Below are 25,465 nucleotides of genomic sequence, written 5' to 3'. Positions count from 1 at the left end.
AGAGCATAACATCATTTAAAAAAAAATAAATCTATTTTACCACTATTAGTATTGTATTAGTCTAAATCAGCAAAGAGTAGCTTTCATTTCAGCAGCGTTAAAAGACTTCTGATTTAAGTCAATGACTATAAATAAGACTTACCACAAACTTACTAAGCATTAGATGTAAATATCAGACTCCAGCACTGAGCCGAAGTTGCACTGAAAGACAGTACCTTATTTTCCCCAGGCAAGGGTTCAATGCCAGTAATTTTTCTTCCAACTCTATTTCGGCCTCTGGTAGAACGCACATGTATTTGTGTATGGTACTTCAGGTGCTGAAAAGGTATTAAAACATAACCTGATTTGAAACAATTGTGTAAAAACTTATTTTGCTTCAAGTTCTAACAGGTTTGTTACTTGACATTTAAATTAGCATGACTTTTAAATCTGTTTGTTATTTAACAGTAAAAAAATACAAATCTCAAAAAGTTTTTACCTCCGTGTCATAGAAGATGCATCTTCCATCATATGTGCCTATGACTGCGTATTTGCCATTCTGACAGAAGTTGGCAGCTGTAATCAATTTTGTTTGCCCATCTACTTCATTCCATAATGCCACTTTTTTGTCAGGAATGTTCCAGAGTCGGAGTTTCCCATCCAATGAACCACTTAAGAAGTACCTGTCATCCTGAGAAGACACACTACATTAATCTCTGCTTATGCCATGACTGTGCCCTGATTTCCTGAAAACCATTCCGCCCCATTTCCAAACAGCTTCTCTCCAGAATCTCCCAAATAAGAACTCTCAAATGAGATAACCATGTTTAAGTAAAGTCTGAAAAAAGGATGTCAAATTTACTGGTAAACAGAGTTCCATTTCTTACAGATTTTTGACAAGATTATATACATACATGCAGCGTGTATACCTCAAGTTAGAAAACTGTTACCACAGTTACTTTTTACCTTCTCAAGATAAGTTAGAAAAATACTAACCTCGTCAAGGAGTTGAAAGCTCCTTTCAGAGTTCCCTAGACATCTACCAGCTGTGTATGTTCAGGGAACACTGAAAATCGCTTTTTCTCTGCTTGAGTTTTACTAATATTAGGAGTGCTTACTAGAGTATTTTTTTAAAAATCATAAAATAAGATAGGTTGGAAGGGATCTCTGGAGGTCTCTGGTCCATGTCCCCTGCTCATAGCAAGGACAGCCTCAAAAGTTTGGTCAGGCTGTAGAGGGTTATATCCTGTCAAGTTTTAAACATCCCCAAGGATTCTGTGGTCTCTGGACAATCTGTTCAATTTCATTATGATGTTTTTGGCACTAACATGTAATCACAACATCCTTCACTGGAAATTCTGACTTTTCATTAAGTTCATCTAAACTATACCAGTTGTGATGTTACAGCCAATCGACAATTCCCTTTCCATATCATGCCTACAAATGGTTAAACCACATGGACCCTCCTGGAGAAGTTTAGTGAAGATGAACACTGAAGGTTATGAAATACTATCCAATAGGGATATTTTTGAAGTGCACAAACTCTATTATTCAATTATTATTTTTTTAATTTAAAATAAAGGAGGAGGACTCTTGTAATTTCAAATTCTGCCTCTCCAGAAGAAAAAGGGGAATGACACTTACCCTTGGATGGAATGCTATAGCAGTGACAAAGTCTATATGCTGGAAACAGCAAAGACATTCTCTTCTTGATATGTGCCATAATCTGACAGTTTTGTCCATAGAAGAAGAAAGCAAGAAGTAATTCTGTGAAACAAGAGAATTCCATGGTTATTAAGAGACACAAAAGTAACAGAAAATACAGAAGCAATCTGGTTGCTAAAGCCTTACCAATTTCTCCGTTGCTATGAAATTCAAAATTTTATCCTTTCAGATGTTTTATCTAAATTATCACTACTAATCAGTGCTTTCCTTAAGATCAGTACCCTGATGCTGTCACAGAAAATTTTCTGGAAGAATCTCAATGGAAATGAATACTTGGAAAGTAGCTAAAGTATTCAGAGGCTTCAGAGAAGGGTCAGAGTTTATCCTGCTTAAGAGCCTTCAGGCAGACTGAGTTCTTAAAATTACAACTGTATTCCAATGTGGAAAATTAACTGAATAAGCTTTATGTAAAACATTTTCAAAGTTAACCACAAGGTAATTCTCTAAAATATATGTATATAGTTGGCAACTTTAGAATCTGTACACTTTGCATAAAAACAGTGAAGCATACTGAAGACAAGAAAAGCAGTAACAGCATAAATTGGAAATCACACAGCTCAAAGGAAATTCCTCCCACTCTAAACAATTTAACTTCACTGTTGAATACAATTGTTAATAGCTTGAGGCTGGGTTTGTTTGGTGGGTTTTTTTTGTGTGGTTTTTTTTTGTTTGTTTGTTTTTTGTTTTTTGTTTTTTTTTTTTTTTAAGGCCACTTTTAATTAGACTAGCCCAAGAAGCGTGTTCATCTTACCACAACTATTTCAGCCAAAATAAGCGTTGTCTTTACAAATCTTTTCTCTTAACTTCAATCATGGTTTCATATTGTTTAGAAGTATGGTTCCAATGGAAATTGACAAAAGGAAACAATGAAAGCACAGGAGAACTGTGTAGTCTGTATTAAGGCGCCTTACTTTAGACCAGGAAAGATCAAGAAGATCTGCTGTATGCCCTTTGTACTTGCAAAACGGCCGTTGACGAAATGGGGCATTTTTATCATCTGGGTCTTCATCAACTCCACTGCAAATCTATCAGAGAAACATACAGAAACGTTACAAAATGTTAGCTGGAAAAATCAACAAAAAGCAATTACTGCTTACAAAAAGTACAGGGCCAATAACAATTTGAAGAACAATTCTTATGACTTTAAAATAAACAACACTGCACTAACAAATAACCAAAGTAAATTTCAAGTACAATGGGCTGTGAAGCATCATCTTGAAACTGCAAAATAAGCTGTACATTTTCCATCCATACAGCTTTCATTCAATGAGATAAGCTTGACAGCAATTTAAGCAAACATTTGAAGATAAGCTTTTGGAACGAAGCGTATAGACCTTGTAAACTGCATTCCAATTTAGAATGTGAACTGTGGGTTAAAGTTTCCATGTTTCTAGTGCATATCAAGAATGACAACTTTCCAAGAAGAAACCCTTTCAGAGTTAGCAGGTGCAAAATAAAAAAACCCAACACCCTAGAAGTTCCTCTCCAGCAAAAAATCACTTCAAACAACATCCCTGGTGTGCGTGGCTAAGCAAACCTATTCACTTAAGGTAAAGAAAGATTCTTGCACCCTTCCACCTCCGCCCCGCCAAAACAGTGCACGTCAAATAATGCTACTGCTAAAATCTTTGCTTAAACCCTGATTTTGTCATGTTTCTTAGAGTACTGAAAACCAAAAATGGAAAAAACCAACCTTAAATACATTAATTTTAATGGCAAGATTCCCAAAGTATCTGAACACTCTGCAAGTAAGAATGTCTTAATACTTGTTGTCAGTCATGTTGCATTTTATTCTACACAGATGTGAAAAATGTAAGTAAGTCAGAAGTGTGTTAAACCTGAGTATCCCGTTGTTCAGTCTGGCCTTCCTCAGCAAACACATCATCAAGTTAGATGTTACCCACAAGCAACGTTCCGAGGCAAAACACTTAAGACAGGAAATTCAACAATGGAGGTTTTTTTCCCCTTCAGCATTTCAGTCAGAAATCTACTCTGCCAGAAGGCCACAGCAAAGCTATGCAGATTTTGTAATGCATTGAAGTTTACCTTCTTGCTTGCACCCCATACACGTGGGATATCAGTATTTGACTGAAGATGTCTATTGATAAGACAGTTTATCTATGCCTCAAAGACACAAGCCAAGAACTATTTAATGTGTGTTTGGATAAAGCAATAGTGAAAATCTGGCATTACAGAACACTGCAACCCCCTCTCTTCCCCTCCCAGTATCTAGTGTACGTACCCCTGCATCAGTATCAGACTTTGATGAATTCAGACTCTCTTGAGATGGGGAGGGAGAGACACGGCCTAGAACACAGGCAGAAACACTACGGTCAACTCTAAGTTCCCAAATAACTAGAATTTCTAGTGGTTTAGAGCTCTATCGATGCATAGAAAGATACCTTCTGTGTTGTACTTCATTCGCATGTTATTGAAATAGTCAAAAGCATTCTTTAAAACCCATATTCTTACTACGTTGTCCTGTCCTGCAGATGCAAGTAATCGACCGCAGTGAGAAAATTTCATTGTCCAAACAGCACCCTGTCAAAATACAGAGATCATTGTTTAAGTTACATAAAGTGACTTTTTCCACATCAAAAAGCCTTTCTATAATGTCAACTGAAATACTGTTAAAACTGGTGGATCGTATAACATACTTGCAAAAAGTTTGAAAGAAACGGCCCATAGGGCAGATTACTGTAGGAGAGGAGTTGAGGGAGCTCAGCACTACCACAGCGTTCTACATAAAACTGGTGCAGTTAGTACAGGCTTCCAAGTGACTTGCTATTTGATTTGTAGAACTCGTAAGTATTTGCGGCTGCACTTGAAGTTAGCACAAGCTGTGCCAACATCCCCTCCCACCCTCTGCCCCCAAGTAGAAATTGTGCTTGGTTACATCAATTCTGCCAGACAAAATGAGTACTACATATATTGGTTAAATTCAGAATTGGCATGAGAATTTTGCAAAGCCTCTGAAGACAACTTGTGAAGCCCAAAGAGTCAGTAGTCAGTAAGACCACACAACCAGTCCATTTCCTCCTGTTATCTAATGAACAGCTATTAGACATTTGATTCCACCAACCTAGAACCCTTTTAGGATGCTTTTGGGGAATTTCCTAGGTTTTAAGAAGTCAAATACTGGCATGATGGAAACTCACAGATATGGATAACCACTAGGACTGGAAAATTTAGTTGTGGATGACAAGCTTGAAATCTCTGGTCACCAAACTGATTGCTGGAGGTCATTAACCTTAGCCTAACACTTAAAGATGGGGGACTGTTTCAATTGTTATCAGACATTTGCTATTAGCAGAAGAATCTAAGAAGTCAGGAATACTAGAATGCATTTCAGACTCTGCAGGGAAGCATGCACACTTCCAACAGTGATGAATAGGTAGTTTTTCTGCCTCATTCCACATTCAGTACAAAGAAGTTGTTCGAGCAGTATGGGATCAGGTAAGGAAAGCTAAAGCCAAGATAGAATTAAATATGGCCAGGGACATCAACGGTAACAAGAAAAACTTATACGTATGTCCGTGATAAAAGAAAGACTAGGGAAGTTGTGGACCCTCTCCAGAAGGGAACAGGACAACTGGTCACGAGCCATATGGAGAAGGCTGAGGTTCTCAATGACTTCTTTGCCTCAGTCTTCACCAGTAAGGGCTCTAGCCACACTGTCCAAGTTGCAGAAGCCGAAAGCAGAGACTGGGAGAAGGAAGATCCGCTCACTGTAAGTGAAGAGCAGGTTCGTGACCATCTAAAGAACCTGAAGGTGTACAAGTCCATGGGACCTGATGAGATCCATCCCAGGTCCTCAGAGAACTGGTAGACCAAGTTGCTAGGCCACTTTCCATCATATTTGAGAACTCATGGCAGTCTGGTGAAGTGCCCACTGACTGGAAAAGGGGAAACATCACCCCCATTTTCAAAAAGGGGAAAAAAGAAGACCCCAACAACTACAGGCCGGTCAGTCTCACCTCTGTGCCTGGCAAGATCATGGAGCAGATCCTCCTGAAGGCTCTGCTATGGCACATGGAAAACATGGAGGTGATTGGTGGCAAACAACATGGCTTCACCAAGGGGAAATCCTGCCTGACAAATCTGGTGGCCTTTTATGATGGAGTAACAGCATCAGTTGACAGGGGAAGAGCAACAGGTGTCATCTAGCTGGACTTGTGCAAAGCCTTCAACGCTGTCCTGTGCAACATCCTGGTCTCCAAATTGGAAAGACGTGGATTTGATGGATGGACCACTCAGTGGATAAGGAATTGGCTGGAAGGTCGCACTCAAAGCGTTGCGATCAACGGCTCAATGTCTGAGTGCAGACCAGCAACAAGTGGTGTTCCTCATGGATCAGTACTGGGACCAGTGCTATTCAACATCTTTGTTGGCGACACGGATAGTGGCATCGAGTGCACCCCCAGCAAGTTTGCCAACAACACCAAGCTGTGTGGTGAGGTCAACACGCTGGAGGGAAGGGAGGCCATCCAGAGGGACCTCAACAGCCTGGACAGGTGGGCCCGTGCAAACCTCATGAAGTTCAACAAGGCCAAGTGTAAGGTTCTGCACCTGGGTCGGGACAATCCCAAACACAGATACAGGCTGGGTGATGAGTGGATTGAGAGCGGTCCTGGGGGGAAGGACTTGGGCATGCCAGTGGACGGTAAGATGAACATGAGCCAACAGTGTGTGCTCACAGCCCAGAAAGCCAACCGTATCCTGGGCTGCATCAAGAGAAGTGTGGCCAGCAGACTGAAGGAAGGGATTCTGCCCCTCTGCTCTGCCCTTCTGAGACCCCACCCCGAACACCGAATCCAGCTCTGAAGCCCCCAACACAAGGAAGACATGGAGCTGTTGGAGCAAGTCCAGAGGAGGGCTACCAAGATGGTCAGAGGGTTGGAACACCTTTCCTACGAGGACAGGCTGAGAGAGTTGGGCTTGTTCAGCCTGGAAAAGAGAAGGCTCTGGGGAGACCTTAGAGAGGCCTTCCAGTACCTGAAGGAGGCCTACAAGAAGGCTGGGGAGGGACTTTTTACAAGGGCCTGCAGTGATAGGACAAGGGGTAATGGTTGGAATCTGGGAGAGGGCAGGTTTAGACCAGATACACGAAAGAAGGTCTTCACTCTGAGGGTGGTGAGACATTGGGAACAGGTTGCCTAAGGAAGCTGTTGATGCTCCATCCCTGGCAGTGCTCAAGACCAGGTTGGATGGAGCCTTGAGCAACCTGGTGTAGTGGGAGGTGTCCCTGCCATGGCAGGGGGGTTGGAACTAGATGGTCTTTGAGGTCCCTCCCAACCCAAACCATTCTATGATTCTCCACAGGTATCTCTGCAAATATCATATCCCAGTCTCTCCCCTCCTTATTGTTCTGATCCACATACCCCATTAATTTACCCTCACTTTTGCCTCCAGAACCTATCTAGTATTTCTGTTCAATACTTGTGTTCACATCTCTGATAGGCAGACTAGTTTATTTGCTGCTGAGTAGCTCAACCTTGCTGCACTGTGCTCAGTTCTGGTAGTGGAACACAGACTATTTCAGCTTAAATTTGAAATCACTGGAATCAAGAAACTAAGTACCACTCAATACTAAAACACTTCAAAGAAAATCTCTGGAGAATCCCTGAAGCCTGAGTATCTACAGACTTTTTTTTTTTTTTCCCCTTCCCCTGAAGATCTGATCAAATTGGCCAAAATTTTTATTTCTTGCCAGAATGTTCTTTCCCAGAATGAAACTGCTCTTCAAGAAGAATAAACCTGACAGTTGTTTCTGGAGGTCACCAAGTAGAGGAAAACTAAAAGTTGAATCTCAGGCTGAACAGATTCAGCAAAATCACAGCTGAAATTTGAAACCTACCATATGTTCTCCACTGAGATCCTGAACAACTTTTATTTGTTCAAAATCATAAGGTCCCTTGAAGCCGTGGGCTGCTTTGAACTTAACTGGTCTTGTATACGGCATCCCTTCATCATCACTGGAAGAGGGATCATCTTGATCTGTATGGAAGACTAAGAGGAACACAAATGCAGTATGTATCACAGCACACATTTAATCTATTAGTAAGCATTTACCAATAGTGTTTGGTAGCAGATTAGTCCTGAAGGGGCAAATTTTTATATGCAATTTTAAGATCTTAAAGCAAAACAATAGTACTGTTGCATCAAGATCTAAAAATACATCTACACTAATTTTAGGTTGCAGTGAATCCAAACACTGAACACCCAAAACAAGAACTGCTATCCATTTTCATTCTGCCCCTTTATTTGCATTGGGTCTTGCATTCAGCAGATCCTGCACGAAGTGATTTCTGTCAGTTTAATGTGTGCTGAAAATTATTGTATTGGTTTCTTGTGACTGAATACACTGAAATGGCCTGGTGCATATTAATTGCAAAAGAGCTGGGGCAAACAGCCAGTGGCAACACTAGATGCTGAAGTGCAGCAGTTCTATCTTAGGCTGTGGTTAGATAGGCTTACTGAAGTACTAGATGTCTGTCTGAAAGAAACATTGATGAAACAAGAAGGGGAGAATTCAGTTGTAGTTGGGAAATCTTCTAACAGGAGCTCAAGCTGTAGGAGAATTCTAATGGTGGCACTGGTTGGCAGAAAACAATCTGATTTTATTAAAGTAATGAAGACAACCCCCACTTCCACCTTTGCTGGAATAACGTTTCAAAAAAAGCTTACATTTTGATATCCAGACAGCTTTCTAACAGCACAACAAAAATTACACTATTCAACTAGTTTAGCTGAAAGGGTCTCTCTACTACTTTACAAGAATTCATCCTTGTAACCCGCTAGTCTCAAAATGCGTACCAAGCTACAAGTCACATCATCAATTATACAGTGGTAGAATACAGCAGTATATGTCCCTCAGCTGGCTTTCATTCCTAGAAGCCCAAGGATAAACAGACTATCCTATTAGAAAATTCACATATTAAAACCCAAACAAACAGTGTCATTTACCTTCATCTCGAACACTCTTAACTTTATTTACAGCACGTTCGCCATATTCTTCAGCAAGGTGCTTTGCTCGCTTTACAGATTTGCCAAGGAATTTTTTCAGCTGGGTCCTTAAAAAGCAAAGGCACTTTTTCAACATGTGACACTGGCAAATTCTCATTTTTTGCTATTACGAATCAATAGTTTTGATTTGAAATGCAGTATTATCTCTTTTCATTACTGTTTCTTAAAATAAGCATTTAATTTGCCAGCAGTCATGTAATCTTCAACTTGACTGCAGGGCAATGGGCTGATGTAAACTCAGGTATCACTTTTACTTAAAAAAGTGACTTGTTCAGAAGTCAGGAGGGGAGCTTCAGCTTAGAAAAACAAAAAACTTTCCTTTTCTTTGTAGGGACATGAAACAGCATCTTACGTTTTTTGTTTTAACCTTCCTCCATCAGAATCGGTTTGCTGTGTCTGCATTTTGTCTTCATCATCAGACTGTGCGGCATCATTACTAGGAAATACAGAAGTGATCGTTTAATACAAAATCGTAATGAATCTACATTGAATGAAACATTAGTAAAGCAGAATCTGCATTTTACGATCCAACTTTATTCCTTCGTGTAACACATTGGAAAAATATGGACGTGATGTTGATCAAGTAATAAAACAGATCTTTCCATTCTTAGGCATCTTGATACTAAAACTATATACACTCTCCAGATGCCAAAGATATATTACTCCCACAAATTTCAAGCTTAAGTTTATTGTGATGCTTTGAAAGCTAAGAGCACACAAAATACATTACCAGTAACTGGTAACATGCCACCTTGTTCTCATAGCTTGCTTTCCATAAATCAAATAAATTAATAGTGGTTAATTCTGAAACAGAAAGAAGTCTCTACACAGAAGAGTACAGTTCTACAGAAGTGAGCTTTTCAATAACACAGCAATGCAAAAAACCTAAAAATTGTCTGTATAAACTCACATAAATCTAGGCCTTTAAAAGAAACATCTAGACTGACACGATTTCCTGATCATTGAGAAACTGTATTTTTCTATCAAAGTTTACAGACAGACTCAGTTTTAAACATCGAAAGGGCATAACGCTCTGCTGAGAACAGGAAAACCTCAAAGTAGTCAGTCACACTGATGATGACAGATCTTCAGAGGACCAAAGTCTACTAAATTAAACACTGAAATAGCTACAGGAGGTGGCAGCATGAGTGTGTACTTGAACAGAAACTGTTTAATTCAGTATAGAAATGACAACATTTAGCACATCAAGTGCTAACTGGAGTTCAGCTGGATTTTCAGAGATACTGGCCTATCGAGTTCCAGCAACATCATCAACTTTCAGTTAACTTAAAAGAATTCAATAAACAGCCTAATTCATAAAAAACTGGGAATTAGCACTCAAATTAGTCAGACACAGATAGTTTGGGACTCTCTTTACTGGGGTAAGAGCACCCTCCATATAAGCAAAAACGAGATCTTTACGATGCAACAAAGCACCATAAAGGGCTGAAAACTATCATCGTTCGTACCTGACATATTCTTTAGTTCTCCTCATGATATGCAAAGTTAGGGGATTAATGCCTGTTGGCAACTTTTCTTCTGCCAAACTCAGGGGTATTTCTTCACCGGTATCAAGGTTTTTTATCATTACGCTTGCTAGAATTTCCTATGGAAAAAATAAGATGTGAAATCAAGATGACTTGATTAGACTCCAAAACCTAGAGCATAATAGAAATTATCTGATTTTACAGATTATTTATCTTAATGGGAAATTGTGTAACTTGCTACACATTTGTTTTAAGAAGACTACGTTTAAGTTGAAATTGCCATTAGTGTGTTAGTGCAAACACTATCAACCACCACCATACACAGATGAACAATTACATGTCATCACAAGCTTCAATTTCATAAACCAGAAATGCAACTATAGAGACATCAGACACTGCCTGACACCTTCCATGCTAATATCAAACACATTATGTAATGAAAAGACATTGAAATCTTCTGCTTTCAGATATTCTAACAGCTGTAGTTTAGATTTAGTCAAAGACAAGCTTTATGTACAGAGAAAAAGCATTTAGACCTAACTAGTACTATGCAAAGGAAAAGGTTTTTTTGGAGCATCTCATGAACACATACATCCGTTCAGCAATAGTTGAAAAAGCTGTACATAGATAAACACAAATAAAAACTTCTATTAGCCCAATCACCAAGATTAATGGAAGTTATTAACTAAAGAAACCATTTTTTAATATTCGGATTATTGTTCTCCTATTGCTGACTCCTTCCCCTTTTAGATGCATGACAAAACGCCATGTTTGCTGGTGTTCCCTCACATTGAATTTTTGTAATGTGTTTGCATATCTACAAACACAAACTCAGATCATTTCAGATCCGTTACACCTCACGCTTTCGAAAACTAATACCACATATGACTCAGGGACCACAAACCGCTTAGGTGGACAAAGAGGGCATGCCATCGCTCCTGTTTGCATCACTAGTCACATGTAGTGGTTCAGAGCACAAGGAGTAATGTGCGTCTACTCTTATTCATTCGACAGGCTGGAAAAGCAAGCACAAGAATGTACTATGTACAGACCGCACTCATTAATACCTCATCTGTGAGCTCTCTTCCAGAATTAGACCTAGGTCTTTGTGGTCCAAGTACTTCATTTGTTGTTTGGCCATCAGCTGCTTTCCCATTTTCCTGAAATTTTGCAGACATAGAATACATTATCTCTACTTTAACAGTGAAGTAAATGTTAACAGTTAAGTTATAATCATTTCCCAATACCTGTGCAGTGACTATTTTATCTCCACTAGTTGCACTTGCCAAATCCAAAGAAGGCTGACAATCTTTGGGCATGCCCTCCGTTACTGTACTTGGAGCCAAAAGACTACCAGCTGTGAAGTTCTCTCGAGAAACTGAAAAGAGATTCACATTAGAAAGAAGAACATAACACTTGCCATAGACAGGACATAGATTGTTAGAACCCTAACAATATAGTGACACTCTTGAACACCGTTTCTGACAAGTTTGATTTTTTTTAAACATCAACTGCCACCAAACCTGACTTATCAATTATGTATTTCATATATAGTTGGAGGCACAGGCATGATCTCATGCCTAATCCTCGTAAGTTTTATTAACAATCTGGGGTTTTTTACCTGTTTCCCTAGTAACCCAGGACTACTCATTTTCATGAGACCTCAGTCTACATCCTGACTTGTATTTCTGGGCAAATACAGATTGCAGGCATTTTATTTGAAGTGTGTAACATTTTTAGTTTCTGTACTAATGAGGCAACTTCTCCTTGCTACAAAAGTAGCTATTTTGGTAGGAAGTGTTATTTTACAAGAAAGGCTATGAATTAGGAACGCTGTAATGCAAAAGGGTATTTCTCCACTGTAAGAAGCTAGGATTGCTGAAGAATTTTTTTTTCCTCATTTACATGTCAACTAAACTGAAATCACAAGATCAAATGATTCTTCACTCAAAACACAAAAATAGTAACCATGTTGATAAATAAACCCATCTAAAATAGATCACTTGCCTTCTAAAACAGGTTTTTGCACTTCAAAATCCAGTTCACTCTTCTTCTTCCGGGGTGGAGGAGCTGGCCGGGCAGGTGGTGGTGGTCTCGGAGGAGGAACATTTATTGGAGGTGGTGGCCGCGCTGGAACAGGTTTCTTTGTGCTAGCAACTATATCAGGTTCTACAGTAAGCTGCCTTGGCGGTTTTGCTGGAGGCATTTCTTCTGTTGTAGAAAGGTCTTTGGCAGATAAATCTGAAGCCACTTGTTCTAAAGTATTTGACTCTTTCTTGTCTGTTATGTTCTCGCTTTTTGATGTTTCTTCCTGTGCTTCAGTTTCATCCATTTTATGGTCAGTTGCGTCTGTTACTTTTGTTAGTTTATGAGTTTCCTGTTGCTCAGAACTAAACAAAAGCTTCCCAGACTCCAATTCACTGTCCTTACACACACTCTGATACACTGGTTCTCTAGGGTCTTCTTGTAACGATATTTTAGCAGCTGATACTTCTGGAATACTACTCATGATACCTGCTCCAGAAATCCAAGCATTTGCATCTGAAGTTGGAACAGTCAGTTCTTTTCCTCTAGAAGTTAAAGAATCATCATCTAGCTGTTGTGCCTTCTGGCTTTCTTCTATAATACTGTCAATAATCTAAAGAAACAAAACCAAACCAAACCATTCTACTGTTAAATGGCATTTCTAGGGTACACTTACCAGTTAGCATGTACAACACCCACAAGAACTCTCCCACTGAAGAGTTGCTTTATATACAAAATACATTTTGTTCAAAAATTCTGGAGACCACAACTTAGCTGCAGAAATAGGCATATCCAAAAAATAAAACAAAGTGACTAATTTCCATTCCTCATTAATATACTTCAAAAGAAAGTTAGGAAACAAAAGCCCTTGAACTCTACAGAGTTCTCATGCACTTCTGAATATGTAAATGACAAATTTAACATTGGTGAATCCTAAATATGTTTTCAGAACACCTAGCTTGATTTTTAGCCTTTAGATGAACATTCTTACTAACATTAACGACAAATTCTAACCTATGTTAGTTTAAGGATGAAGACTGATTATTAAATTATTTAGTGTTTCTAGTGTGATGCTGGAAGCACAAAGCAATATTTAACTAACCTCTTTTGAATCATCTTGTTTCATTTCTTGTACAAAGGTTTCATTTCCACCTTTGTGTAGTTTGCTGTCCATATCCTGTGGAAAAAGAAAAGACATAAAATGATGGTAGTCAGTTCTTCAGTAAGATGATCTAACAAAAATATAGCTACAACAAATTAAATAGCATAAAACCAAGAATTCTGCTACATTTTCAGACATTACTGCTGTCAGATGTTTAACAGTAATGCACAGTAGACATGAAGGGTGTTTCACAGTGCCACACACAGAAAGCCTGCACACTACTAAACAAAAAAGGCAGTTACTCTTAAGAGGTTTCAACCGTAACCAAAATAAAATTGAAGGTAGCACGATGTTTAACAAAACATAACACATTTAACAATCTGCAGCAAGGAAAATCCATAACAAAAGATTGTTTTCTTAGGATGCAAGAACTGTACTATCACCATGGACAATAGAAACTTTTTTAAAAAATTCCAGGTTAAGTCAGGCAGATCTATCAAGTGGTCACAAATAACCCTCTGAGGTTCTGACATGGAATCTTATGTTCTGCAATTATTCCTAGTGCACATTGTCTATTTTTGCCATCAGTCATCTTCATGCAGATCCTTCCGAAATCTAAATAAATTGCAGCAGAATAAATTAAATGACTGGATTTAGGCAAAAAAACAGAACATTTTCAGAATATTTGGATGAAAGACTGCATGAATATTTGAAGCAGAGTATGCTATTTATTTATTCTTTATGTATGTACAATGAATTCTACTACTGATGTGAAGTCAGCTTGCAGTTTAAGTACAGTTTCGTGTGCAAACAGCATCCACACATTGGCATATCCTACCAAAGAAAGAATTAATAAAAGCAATTCACTAAAGTTGGCCTCGTATGCCAAAATAATGCAGTAAATATTTGTAATAATTTTATGTCTTATTTAATTATTTTTAAAAAAACATTAAATAAATCATATTTAAGATAGGCAGTCCTAGGAATATCAGAATTAGATTACAATTCGGGCATGTTAAGCATGGATATTTTATACAAAGCCTTAATACAGAACTGAAAATACCCTATTTGCGAGTGAACATATTCATCAAATCCTGAAAAATCTTACGTTCAGAAATGCAAGTAGTTTATACCACAGCAGGATATCACTTTAACCAGAAGCCTGCTTTAACCTCACTTAATATGGTCTAGTAGGAACTTCATCATATGCCTCCTGCTCTACATGAATTATTGGAATCACAGAATGGTTTGGGTTGGAAGGGACCTTTAAAGGTCAATTAGTCCACCCACCCTGCAGTAAGCAGGGACATCTCTAACTAGATCAGGTCACTCAGAGCCCTGTCCAACCTGACCTGGAATGCTTCCAGGGATGGGGCATCTACCACCTCTCTGGGCAGCCTGTGCCAGTGTTTCACCGCTCTCATTGCAAAAAAAATGTCTTCCTTATGTCCAGTCTAAATCTGCCCTCTTTTAGTTTAAAACCATTAGCCCTTGTCCTATCGCAAGAGGCCCTACTAAAAAGTCCATCTCCATCTTTCTTATAAGCCTCCTTTAAGTATTGAAAGGCCGCAAGATCATGTTGCCTACAAACATACATATCAGCAATATCTAAAGGGGAATCTGATAGAATTCTTGACATTGGAAGGGACCTATGGAGATCCTGTAGTCCTCAAAGCAGAGACAACTAGAATAGGTTGCTCAGAGATGTGTCCAGTCAGGTTTTTACTATATCCAAGGATACTACACATCAGCTCCGTGCCACTTGTTCAACTCTTTGACCATCATGTATAGCCTATTTGGTGACCAGAGCTGCAGAAAAAAAGCCTGTATTTGTCTCACAAAAGAGAAAAACTCCTCACAACTGACTCAAATAATTAAGGTACCAAGCTTAAAACACACCTTAACTAACTGCCTGAGTTGAGATACAGAACTGCTCTTCTACTCCTCCTTCCTGTCTACAGATAAGAAACTCTCTACTGTTGAAGTCAGCAGTCCTCAACTCTCTCTCCATAATGTTAAAGCACCCAATGGCTAGCTGGTACAAACATAAACTAATTTTGTTAGATTATTAATTTAATTCCACTTACATAGCTTTTGATGTGCACAAGATACCTAATGTCTATATTAAACAGATATTTTAAAAGACCTCCCCACATATTTTTGGACCTTGACAAGATTTCGAGTGACTGTCTAGTACAGCTATCTAAGAAATTTCTCCTTAGACTTTTTTTAGACACTCAGCTAGTCAAACAGAATCTTTGTAGCATACTAACATGTTATGTTTGAAAAAAACCACACAACTCTTGTAGACATCCATCTTTCACAGTTCTGACCTCAAGAAGTGGCATATTATGCAGACACAACTGCAATTACAGAAAAAAATCTTCCTCCCTCTCCACTCCCTCCCCCTCCTTCCACAAAGTTTTTGTAATCTAAATGCAAGTTCTACTTTGCTTTATCACGAAAATCTATCTTCAGAGGTAAAACACCTTAAATACTTTGGTGTAATCAGTGTCTACAGAAGCTCATCATATCAATTTCTAATTTTGTTGACACTAAACTCACACACCTGTTAAACTTTGGACTCAGGAAATATTTCTTACCCATTCCAAGACAAACTATACCATTAGTCACACATTCACTGAACTGATATAGTACCAAGCAGAGAAGCAACTACTTTTTCCACCTTCAGAAACTTAGCTTTGAACAAGTGACTTAGGAAGGTAATTTAAAAAATTGAAAAAAAAAAAAAAAACTACTTACAAGCAACGTACAGAGAACGTCAGAGGTAGTAATTCAGTCAAGACATTAAAGTTAGTTCTGAAGTTGTTTGGTTGCACTGACTTTAGTCAGAATGATACAGTAATATTTCTTGAAAGGCTTACACATGTAACAATCATTAAAGGGACATTAAATAGAACACAAAACAGGGCTTAAGACTCTGTTCCGTAAGATATCGTACGATATGGGATCACTGTAAAAAGATCATTGATTCAGAGCAGAGTGCTGCTGACAAATCAGAAACACTATTTTCCTGACACTTTGCAGACGAAACGTCAAGCCTTCTTTTCTCTATGTAGAAGTGTTGCATAGCATCACCTTTGGCCCTTCTGAGACCAGGAAACGCATGCTGTTTGTGCGAGGTTCCAACTCCTCACCTATGGAATGTGTGCCAGATTCAGCCGCACTGTCACTATGCACAGATGCAGCATACCAATTACCTGCGTGGGAAGTAGCAATGCTGTCTTATTAAGCTAAATACAGTGTTTTATCTTCACTTAAGCTAGAGGGGAGGCTTTGAAGTACAAACACTAAGATTTTTCTTATTTTGAAGAAAGAAGAGAGAAAAGTCAACTATTTCATATAAATCAAGACCAAAAACATGTGCTGCAGACTTGCTTACTACACAGAAATCACTTGAAAGAGGGTGGTCTAGTAATTAAGTACAGCTCAATTAAATTGCACATATACATTTCAGAATAAAGTTAGCTTCAAGACATGTTAACATAGCCTAAGTAAATGTAAAATTGGAACTTCAAGAGATACAAGCACAACAATTGCTACATACAACAAAGAAAACCTATAATTTACTGCCTGTGTAGATGTTAGGGCTACTGTAGCACACCTGCTTTAGGTAGAAACACTCAACACTGTTCATCAACAAACATTTGATTGTTTTTAAGAAGAAACTCACCTTTAATACATGGGATCCAACTTTTGTCGGTGACCTGTTAGAAAGACAAGACAGACTTAGGTAAAGCTCAAAGAAAAAAAAAAAAATCTCTTGAGACTAAGCTGCATATTAAACAGTTTACAGTACAGTCTTCCTTTACAGTGAATGTATACTTGATGCTTTAGACAAGCAACAAAGTGAATGTTTCCCATACCACTCCTTTACAGAAAAGGCTTCAAATAGAGTTAAGGTCCCAACTGTCCACAACGCATGGATCCACAGCTTCCACAATCCCTGAAAGTTTCTCAGTAGAATCTTCTAGAAAACATGTTTCTATCATCCTTTTCTAATAAACTGGTGCTATTTCAAGTACACGTTTCAAAGCATTTTGCATTGCAGAGAGTTTAAAATTAACATGTACAGGAAACACAGGGTGGACATCAAAGAAACCCAAATTCTCAGAAAGCAGAAGTACAAACGCTCTAGTTAGTAGCTTGCACATCAAGTGCCTGACCCCTAATCTGTAGTCTCAACACTATTGTAGCCATTCTGCCTTCCAGCCTCTCTGGTAAACATAAGGTCCTGTTTCTAATCATGACCCTCAGCATAAATATAAGTACTTACATAGTAAAAGAAGGGAACCAGTTTCGAACTACCTTCCAAAAGTATACTCTGAAACAGCGAATTCGCATTAGCATCCACTCACACATAACCTCTCATTTCACTAATTACATGAAAAAACAAGGTATCTTAGGGGAACGGCATCAACTAATTATTTCTCTTTAGGTCACCACTCAATGAACAGTCAACTCTTACTATATCCTGAACTTATATTTTCCACAAGATTTTCAGAATTCTACAAGATATTTAAACATTGAGTCACACTGCTTACTCTGACTACAGGACCTTATTCATATATAAAGAAGTTGAAAGGTTGGGCCAGATGATCTTTCGAGGTCTGTTCCATGATTTTATCAGTTTGTCACTCACAGGCAAAGTTACACATTACTTCCTTAGAAGCTTACCACCAATTGACTACAACCTGGTTTATACAAGCAGCCCAGCTGGCTACCAAGGTCAATGAACATCAGCTTGTACCAAGCAATACAGACAAATATGGAGGTCTCAGTCTAATCTGCCCCTCCTGCCTCCAAAATGATGGTTTTGAGGGACAATACCTTCTGAAAAAAAAAACCAACTTCCATTTAATTTTTAAGAATTTCAGTTCTGAAAGCATTTAATCACAAAAAGAAAAGACCATGTTTATACAGTAAAGTAAACAAGAAGATACAGTAGATTCGTATATAAACACTGTATCATCTGTAACTAATTTAACACCTTAAACCTAGTTGCTTCTATCCAGATACTGACACTTAAGATGCACAATACCAGTAACACTCTTTCAAGACATAATCCTCCTAGAAGGCTTCAACCCCAATGTGCAAAAAAGAGCAAAAGCAGTATTTTGACCTGAAAAACAAACACATCTTTTGTCTCCCAAAATACACTGCAGGAAAGGCCACAGCCTGTATTGAACTTCTGGTTACTAAAACATTTTCAGTTCCACTATCAGCTCTTGGATTTCCTTAAAGATAGTGGCAGAAATGTGTGTCAGTTCATTAAATCCACAAGATGATTTTAACAATGAAATATATTTATAACCACATTAACGCCTAGGCTTCAGCAAGGTGTAGGGTCCTATTGTACAAGGCACTGCTTAGAATTTACAACCTAAATAAAATGCAAATCCCTCAACTGCAAATAGATACTTTAGTTTTCTACTGTGACACTTCCCACCAATTAGCATGTCACTTCTGGTATAGGCAAATCACTCTTCCACTAGTAACACAAAACACGAGGTTCAAAAGACATTGCTACCCTTTCAGACTTCTGTAGCTAATTAGTTTTGTGGAAAATCCACACTCAAACTAAAACAGAGGTTATTTCCCACTCTCATGCTTACTCTGATACCTCAGGAAAAAGCTGCTCAAGTGATAAAGGTTACAGAGCTAGCAGGTATAGAATTTAACATAGCTGATAGCTTGATACAGCATACACAGACATTGTTAAGGTGCAGCTTTACCACTGAAATTACATGCTTTTAAAACACTGCAAAGCTTCCACAGCTATTTGGCAGTAACAACTCTTTCAGATCGGTTTGTAATATAGCCAAATAAGTTTAGTGGCTTGCCTGAGATGATTTGAACTATGTGTTTGTAAGCACCATCGCTCTCTTAGGCGTGATTAGTTGCTGCTAGTCAGGCTCAGAATAAGTTTTCTAACTGAAGTCTCTTGTACTTCAACATTACTGTGCAATGGTCTTGCCTTCCCAACCACCCAAAGTTACTAGCTTTCTCCACTGCTCGGTTTTACTTGGAGGCCACCGGTTTTACGGACACAGTACCTGAAATGCTTGCATTTTTTAAAAAGTATATACAGTGGCAAGAGCATCTGGAAAGATTTATATGAAGATCGATTCAATGATCAAATATTTGTTTTGCTTTGAAAGATCTGTAGCTTTACAGGGTTATCAGCAGAACATGAAGACTGACATATTCCACAGAAAATGTGAGGCAAAAAAATAATTTTGTTGTCTAGTATGGTTGTTTAGTAAGTAGTGGGATTTAAAAATTGACAGCAACAGATCTTGTAGACTGCATTTCACATAAAATACTTTTAAGTTTTCTTACATGATATCACTGTAACACCAGTTTAACAAAGGAGGGGTTCAAGGTTATCTACAAAGATTAAACAAAAGTCGAAGAAAAATCCCCTTTCATCTGCATAAACATAACCAGATGTCTGATTAACCTGAAAGTCAAATAAACTCATGAAGAACTGTTTTTTATTATTATTTATTCAGCTGTCAAAGTCATCCTAATACTTATCAGACTACAGGAAGCTGCCATTCCCACTATCAGGCAGCTTCAGCCTAGTACCTATTCGAAATAAGCAGCAACATGTTGAAAATGTGAAGCTAAGTTTTGTGACAGAAAACAAAACATTTAGTACTTCAAAAAAACCCAATGATGTGAATGACTGGCCTTGGTCAAATCCCAGAACCACGCTGCCTGCTTTCCTGGGAGGACGCACGTTGTTACAAAGCAGGTGTGCCAACAGGCAGACAGAAAGAGGTTTACAGCGTATGTATAATAGCAGCACACTGCATGGAACACGCAGGTTCAACAGCCAGCCCAGTAACTGTATTTATGGCTGTCCTTCAGTTTGCAGAGGCACACAAGGCTTTCCTCCCTCTAACCTACGGCTGGCCTTGAAGATACAATTATTCCTGCTGCAGCTCTCTGTGGCAGTCCACACCTTCAGAACCACAAGGATTCATCAATGCTATGCGCTGTCTGGGCTACCCTCGGAAAGCATCGGGGAACTTCAGCTAACTCAGGACACAGAAACTTGTCTGCAGTGCTCCAAGTCACTAGAGCAACATAACCAACACTTCACACTCCATCTGTTTGCTGCCAAGATCAGTTTTGCATGCCGGCTAAAATACACACAAACAATAAAGTTGTACTAAGCACGTCCCATGTGTCAACAGAGCACAAGTTAACATTATCTAGCTTCCTACACAGAAGAAAACTAGATTCTTCAGGAAAAGCATTAAAGCAACTTCAAAAAGATAGGACTACTGAAGTCAGAATTCAAGAATCTAACTTAAGCTACCAGAGGATATTTCTCATTATCTACACCATCTCCCAAGTCCAGTGCCTTTTGTTTGGTTTCTCATAAAATTTTCAGGATACAAGTGCACTAGGAATAAACCTGCCCTTTACTGTTAGGCATATGATCTTCAAACTATTAGGCTTGGGAGTTCTTGATTTCAGAGTGGGTGGGTCACTTTTCTTATAAATAAAATATAAGAGTCTGTCACATCCAAACAAGTGTGCCTTACTTCATATTTTCCTTCTCTCAAAACTAACATCCTCCTTCATAGGACAGCCCACACTTATGAATTTCAAGGTCTTTTTCTAAATCTCTTCTGTGGTTACAGTCTTTTGAAAGCAGAGAGACAGGGGTTAAGTAAGGGCATCTTCTGTCACACTACCTCTGCACTCCTCTGGCTACAAAACAAATAGATGCCTTCACTGACCAGTCCACATCGGCAGCTAGATCTTCTTTCTAGAGGTTAGAAAAGCCTATAGGAACAGACACTGTTTGGGACCTACTTATTTAACAGATGGACACTCTCCACACATCTTGTCAAAAGTAGAATTACAAGAGGCAAGATCTACAGCAGAAGTGAAGCGTACTTCATACTGAAGCATACTGGCCTAGCCAGAGGGGATACAGTAGTCTCCAAACATCTGGTTTAAACACACTTCACCTTATGGAAGTCATCAATCCAGAAGAGCTATCTCCGCCCACTATCATCTGAAAGAAACATTTTGTAGCAAGTTCTATAATTTTTGCTAATTAATTCTTAAAAAGCATCAGTTATATATGTACTTGAGGACATAGATATGTTGCTTTCCTTGAGAGAAGGGCTTAAGCCTCAGTACCTGTTGACATACAGTGGGAACTGGGAGCTTATGTCCAACTTGAAAACTCCACTCTCACACATCACATGAGACAATCAATAAAACAAATAAATAGCAAAGCAGTCAGTAAGTTTACATAAACAGTTGTCATCACTTTCAGAATTTCTGTACCAACAGTTATTACACTTTCCCACATGGAACTCGGGGCTGGGGGGGTGGGTGGTGTGAAGCTACAAACCCCACTTTTTTTAATGAGAGCAAATACATCTACACCGCTTTGCTAAAAACTGGCTATAGCATATGCTGCCAAAAAGGATTCCCAAGTGTTTTTGCTGATCATGAGAACCCTGAATGCACAAGGAAATGCCTCAAACTGCAGAGGGCAATATGCACTTGTTTTCAGTTGTCCCTCCTCCCACGAGAAGGTTTCAGGGTTTTTTTGGGGGTTTCTAACTCAACGCCACTACACACACATGGGTCTCAAAACCCCAGTCTACCAGCCTGCTTTCAAGAACAGTCCAACGCAAATGTGAAATTCGCTCTTAAGAAATCTCCACGCTTATTTACAGAAAATATTCTCCATATTGTTAGCACGGATTCAACAGCAGGCTGAATTACAGCTCCAGTCTCTCTACTGCAAACTCAGCGTCTATTACCTCCTTACTTGACTCAAGCTGACAGAATTCTATTGACTTGAGTCAGTGATGCATCCTTATAGGTTATGGAAGAGCAACAGAAAAATTAAAAGCATCTTCCATTTTAATTTCCCGTGAGTGACTTTGTATTATCAAGTTCTGCTTAGATATAGGTGGTGGAAACCTGCAAGGTCAAGACATATGGCACTATCTATATCAAATAAAAAGTAGGATGTGCAGTTGAGCCAGATTTAATGGCTCACTTGTACCAAAAGGTCTGGGTCCCCCTTCCTGCCTGTGGCTTCTAGACACAAAAATCCCACACGCCTTCACCCTCTCCTGTCCCCACCCCGACAGGTTCCAGCTTTTTTAACCTATTGAATAGTTTTTGCTGTTAGTTTTCAGCTATTTTCAATTTCTTTAAGTTAAAGCAACCCATAGAAGAGTTTGATGATCACTGGTGCCAGAGCAAAGTAAGCAGTTGGAACAAAACCTCGTTTCAGTACAAGTGCTGTTAATGTGGCTTACCACATCTTGTGGAACTGTATGCCAAGATGTGCTTTTCACCAGGCTACGTAAAAAAACTAAGTTCAGAAAAGCTTTGATATAGGATGTGTGGGTGAGAACAGATCTAGTCTTTCCTTTGTTCTAGGCATCCAGCAACCACTGACACTCAGATTAAAACAAGCCCTTAGTCAACTACTAAAGCTTCAAATGGATGGACCCCACAATCCATATCCTATTGCTCTTTGAACAAGCAACATGAAACCTCATCCTGCAAGGTCAAATAATGGAGAGGTTTGGTCCAGACTACATGAAAAACAGAACTGATACAGAACTGATATTGTAACCTGTTTAGCACACAGCCAGAAAGAGATATTTACAATTTAAAAAGAGGGAGCATATTTGACTAACATCAACAATATAGTGACACAGTCAGTTTTGAGGCAACAGCACAAGGAATCTACACTATAAAATGCTGTTAAAACTTCACTACACAGAACCATATGCTGGCTAAATACAAGAAGCATCAAAGCAACACCATTAAAAACAAATGACAGAGGAGACTAGAAGGTGTTTTACACACAGTAACAGTTTGCCTGTTGCTGAAGGAGCTCGTTTTCTTTTTCTTCCTAAAAATCTGTTACTTTTATCGTATTTCAGGGATCAGTTCTGTCAATCCCAATTTCACCTCCCCAACTCTTTTCTAAAAATTACGTATTGCCTGCCCAAGGAAGGGAGATATGATCTCATCAAGAGAATTGCTACTACCATCCCCACAAGCCTTAAGAAAGTATATCGAGAACTGCTCGATTTCTTCGCATCCTCTGGACTTTCGGGCTTGCCACTCGCTCAACCAACGCACCGCCGAGCGCAGCCCCGCCCGCCCCCGGCCAGGTCGGCCGAGCACCCCGCTCCCCGGTCGCAGAGCCCCGCGCTTTCAGGCGGAGGGGGCGCAGGGCTGGCGGCAGACCCCCACTCCCTCCCCCCAGCAGCTCCCCGACGGCTGCAAGAGTCGGGGGCGGCCGCCTCCCCTCAGGGCCGCGCTGCGGGAGGGGAGGGCAGGGCAGGGCAGGGCAGGGCAGGGCGGCTGCGCCGGACTCACGGCGCGGGGGAGGCGCCCGCCAGGTGCACGTCCTCGGGCGCATCGTAGAACTCCTCGGTGTCGCTGTCGGAGGCCATGACGGCACAGGGCCGAGCCGCGCCGCGCCGGGCCCAGCCGCCGGCAGCGCAGCGCAGCACAGGGCTCCCGCCGCCACCTCCGGGCAGGACGGGCTGGCGGGCGGGCGGGGGCCGCGCGGCTCTCGCGAGAGCTGCGCCGACTCCGCCCCCTGCCGGGCGGAAGTGCGAACAGAGCGGTGAGGATGGCGCCCGGCGGCCGGGCCTGCCTCCGCCGCGTGACGTCAGGGCGCGGGGCGACCTCGTCAAGTACCCGCGCTGCGGCGCCACCTGGCGGAATAGCGCGTGGCGGCGGCGTGCGCAGCGCGAGGGTGTCCCCGGGCAGCGCCGTGGACTCCGGTGGCGCCACGTGCGCATGCGCTGCCCCCCCCCCCCCCCCCCCCCCCCCCCCCCGTGATTCACTGCACCTGCTCTAACTGACAGCCAAACGTGACGATTGCATCGGAGCAAGTAGGATGGTCCCTAAATTATTAAAGACAACAATGATGTAACCTTAGCTGGGAAGGCAGACGGCTCTAGAAACTGGGAAAAAATGCTGTTGAAAAGCATCTCGAGTTGTTTATCGTTCTGTCGGTGACTGACAGTAGCTGCGCGACTTCATGTTTTGGTAGACTGAGGAGATTATGTAGTTGCAGAATTAAGGAACATTCAAATAAAAGCCCAATTCTGGCGTTTAGTGAATTGAGAGCGGTCCTGGGGAGAAGGACTTGGGCATGCCGGTGGATGGTAAGATGAACATGAGCCAATAGTGTGCGCTCACAGCCCAGAAAGCCAACCGTATCCTGGGCTGCATCAAGAGAAGTGTGGCCAGCAGACTGAGGGAAGGGATTCTGCCCCTCTACTCTGCCCTTCTGAGACCCCACCCCGAACACCGAATCCAGCTCTGGAGCCCCCAACACAAGGAAGACATGGAGCTGTTGGAGCAAGTCCAGAGGAGGGCTACCAAGATGGTCAGAGGGTTGGAACACCTTTCCTACGAGGACAGGCTGAGAGAGTTGGGCTTGTTCAGCCTGGAAAAGAGAAGGCTCTGGGGAGACCTTAGAGAGGCCTTCCAGTACCTGAAGGAGGCCTACAAGAAGGCTGGGGAGGGACTTTTTACAAGGGCCTGCAGTGATAGGACAAGGGGTAATGGTTGGAATCTGGGAGAGGGCAGGTTTAGACCAGATACACGAAAGAAGGTCTTCACTCTGAGGGTGGTGAGACACTGGAACAGGTTGCCCAGAGAAGCTGTGGCTGCCCCCTCCCTGGCAGTGTCCAACCTGGATAGAGCCTTGAGCAACCTGGTGTAGTGGGAGGTGTCCCTGCCATGGGCAGAAGTGTTGGAATGGGATGATCTTTGAGGTCCCTTCCAACCCAAACCGTTCTATGATTCCTATGATTCTATGATTTAGTCAGGTCTACATGATGATTAGAATTCAGCTTAACTGCAGTGTCTTGACCTTCCTGCTCCAAACCCACTTGCCTTTTGCATCTGAGTGGCTTCCCAGAGGCTGGTGAAGCCCCCAGACCAGGATGATTACAACCACGGCTCCACTGTCAATACAGCCCAGCCTGCCTTTGTCCATGGAGACAAATATAATATTGGCTACGAAGGTCACATCCAAGCATCTGGAAGCCCACTGGCCAAGACAGAGCCCGGA

At 40.6% G+C, this 25,465-nt stretch overlaps 1 protein-coding gene across 2 annotated transcripts in view; it reads right to left on the bottom strand.

Annotated features, from left to right (window-relative positions):
* Positions 1-23,828, bottom strand: part of WDR44 (WD repeat domain 44) — a 29,081-nt gene extending 5,253 nt beyond the window's left edge. Inside the window, exons 1-17 of one of the 2 annotated variants that reach the window (XM_086470184.1) lie at positions 23,752-23,828; positions 22,167-22,169; positions 17,039-17,072; positions 13,345-13,419; positions 12,225-12,855; positions 11,465-11,595; positions 11,285-11,377; positions 10,200-10,336; positions 9,083-9,166; positions 8,671-8,777; positions 7,562-7,713; positions 4,107-4,245; positions 3,947-4,011; positions 2,616-2,729; positions 1,624-1,746; positions 479-670; positions 216-317 (exon numbers count right to left, since the gene is read on the bottom strand). In XM_086470184.1, the coding sequence (XP_086326310.1) occupies positions 216-317; positions 479-670; positions 1,624-1,746; positions 2,616-2,729; positions 3,947-4,011; positions 4,107-4,245; positions 7,562-7,713; positions 8,671-8,777; positions 9,083-9,166; positions 10,200-10,336; positions 11,285-11,377; positions 11,465-11,595; positions 12,225-12,855; positions 13,345-13,419; positions 17,039-17,072; positions 22,167-22,169; positions 23,752-23,828 (2,259 nt within the window). The remainder of the gene's footprint in view (positions 1-215; positions 318-478; positions 671-1,623; positions 1,747-2,615; positions 2,730-3,946; positions 4,012-4,106; positions 4,246-7,561; positions 7,714-8,670; positions 8,778-9,082; positions 9,167-10,199; positions 10,337-11,284; positions 11,378-11,464; positions 11,596-12,224; positions 12,856-13,344; positions 13,420-17,038; positions 17,073-22,166; positions 22,170-23,751) is intronic. The other variant, XM_086470183.1, reaches the window with a different exon arrangement.
* Positions 23,829-25,465: the final 1,637 nt, after the last annotated feature.

The sequence above is a fragment of the Leptosomus discolor genome, chromosome 9 (assembly GCF_034619465.1).
Source record: "Leptosomus discolor isolate bLepDis1 chromosome 9, bLepDis1.hap2, whole genome shotgun sequence".
NCBI classification, from domain to species: Eukaryota; Metazoa; Chordata; class Aves; order Leptosomiformes; family Leptosomidae; genus Leptosomus; species Leptosomus discolor.
Note: the sequence above shows the minus strand (reverse complement) of the source record. Positions and strands in the feature narration are given on the sequence as shown.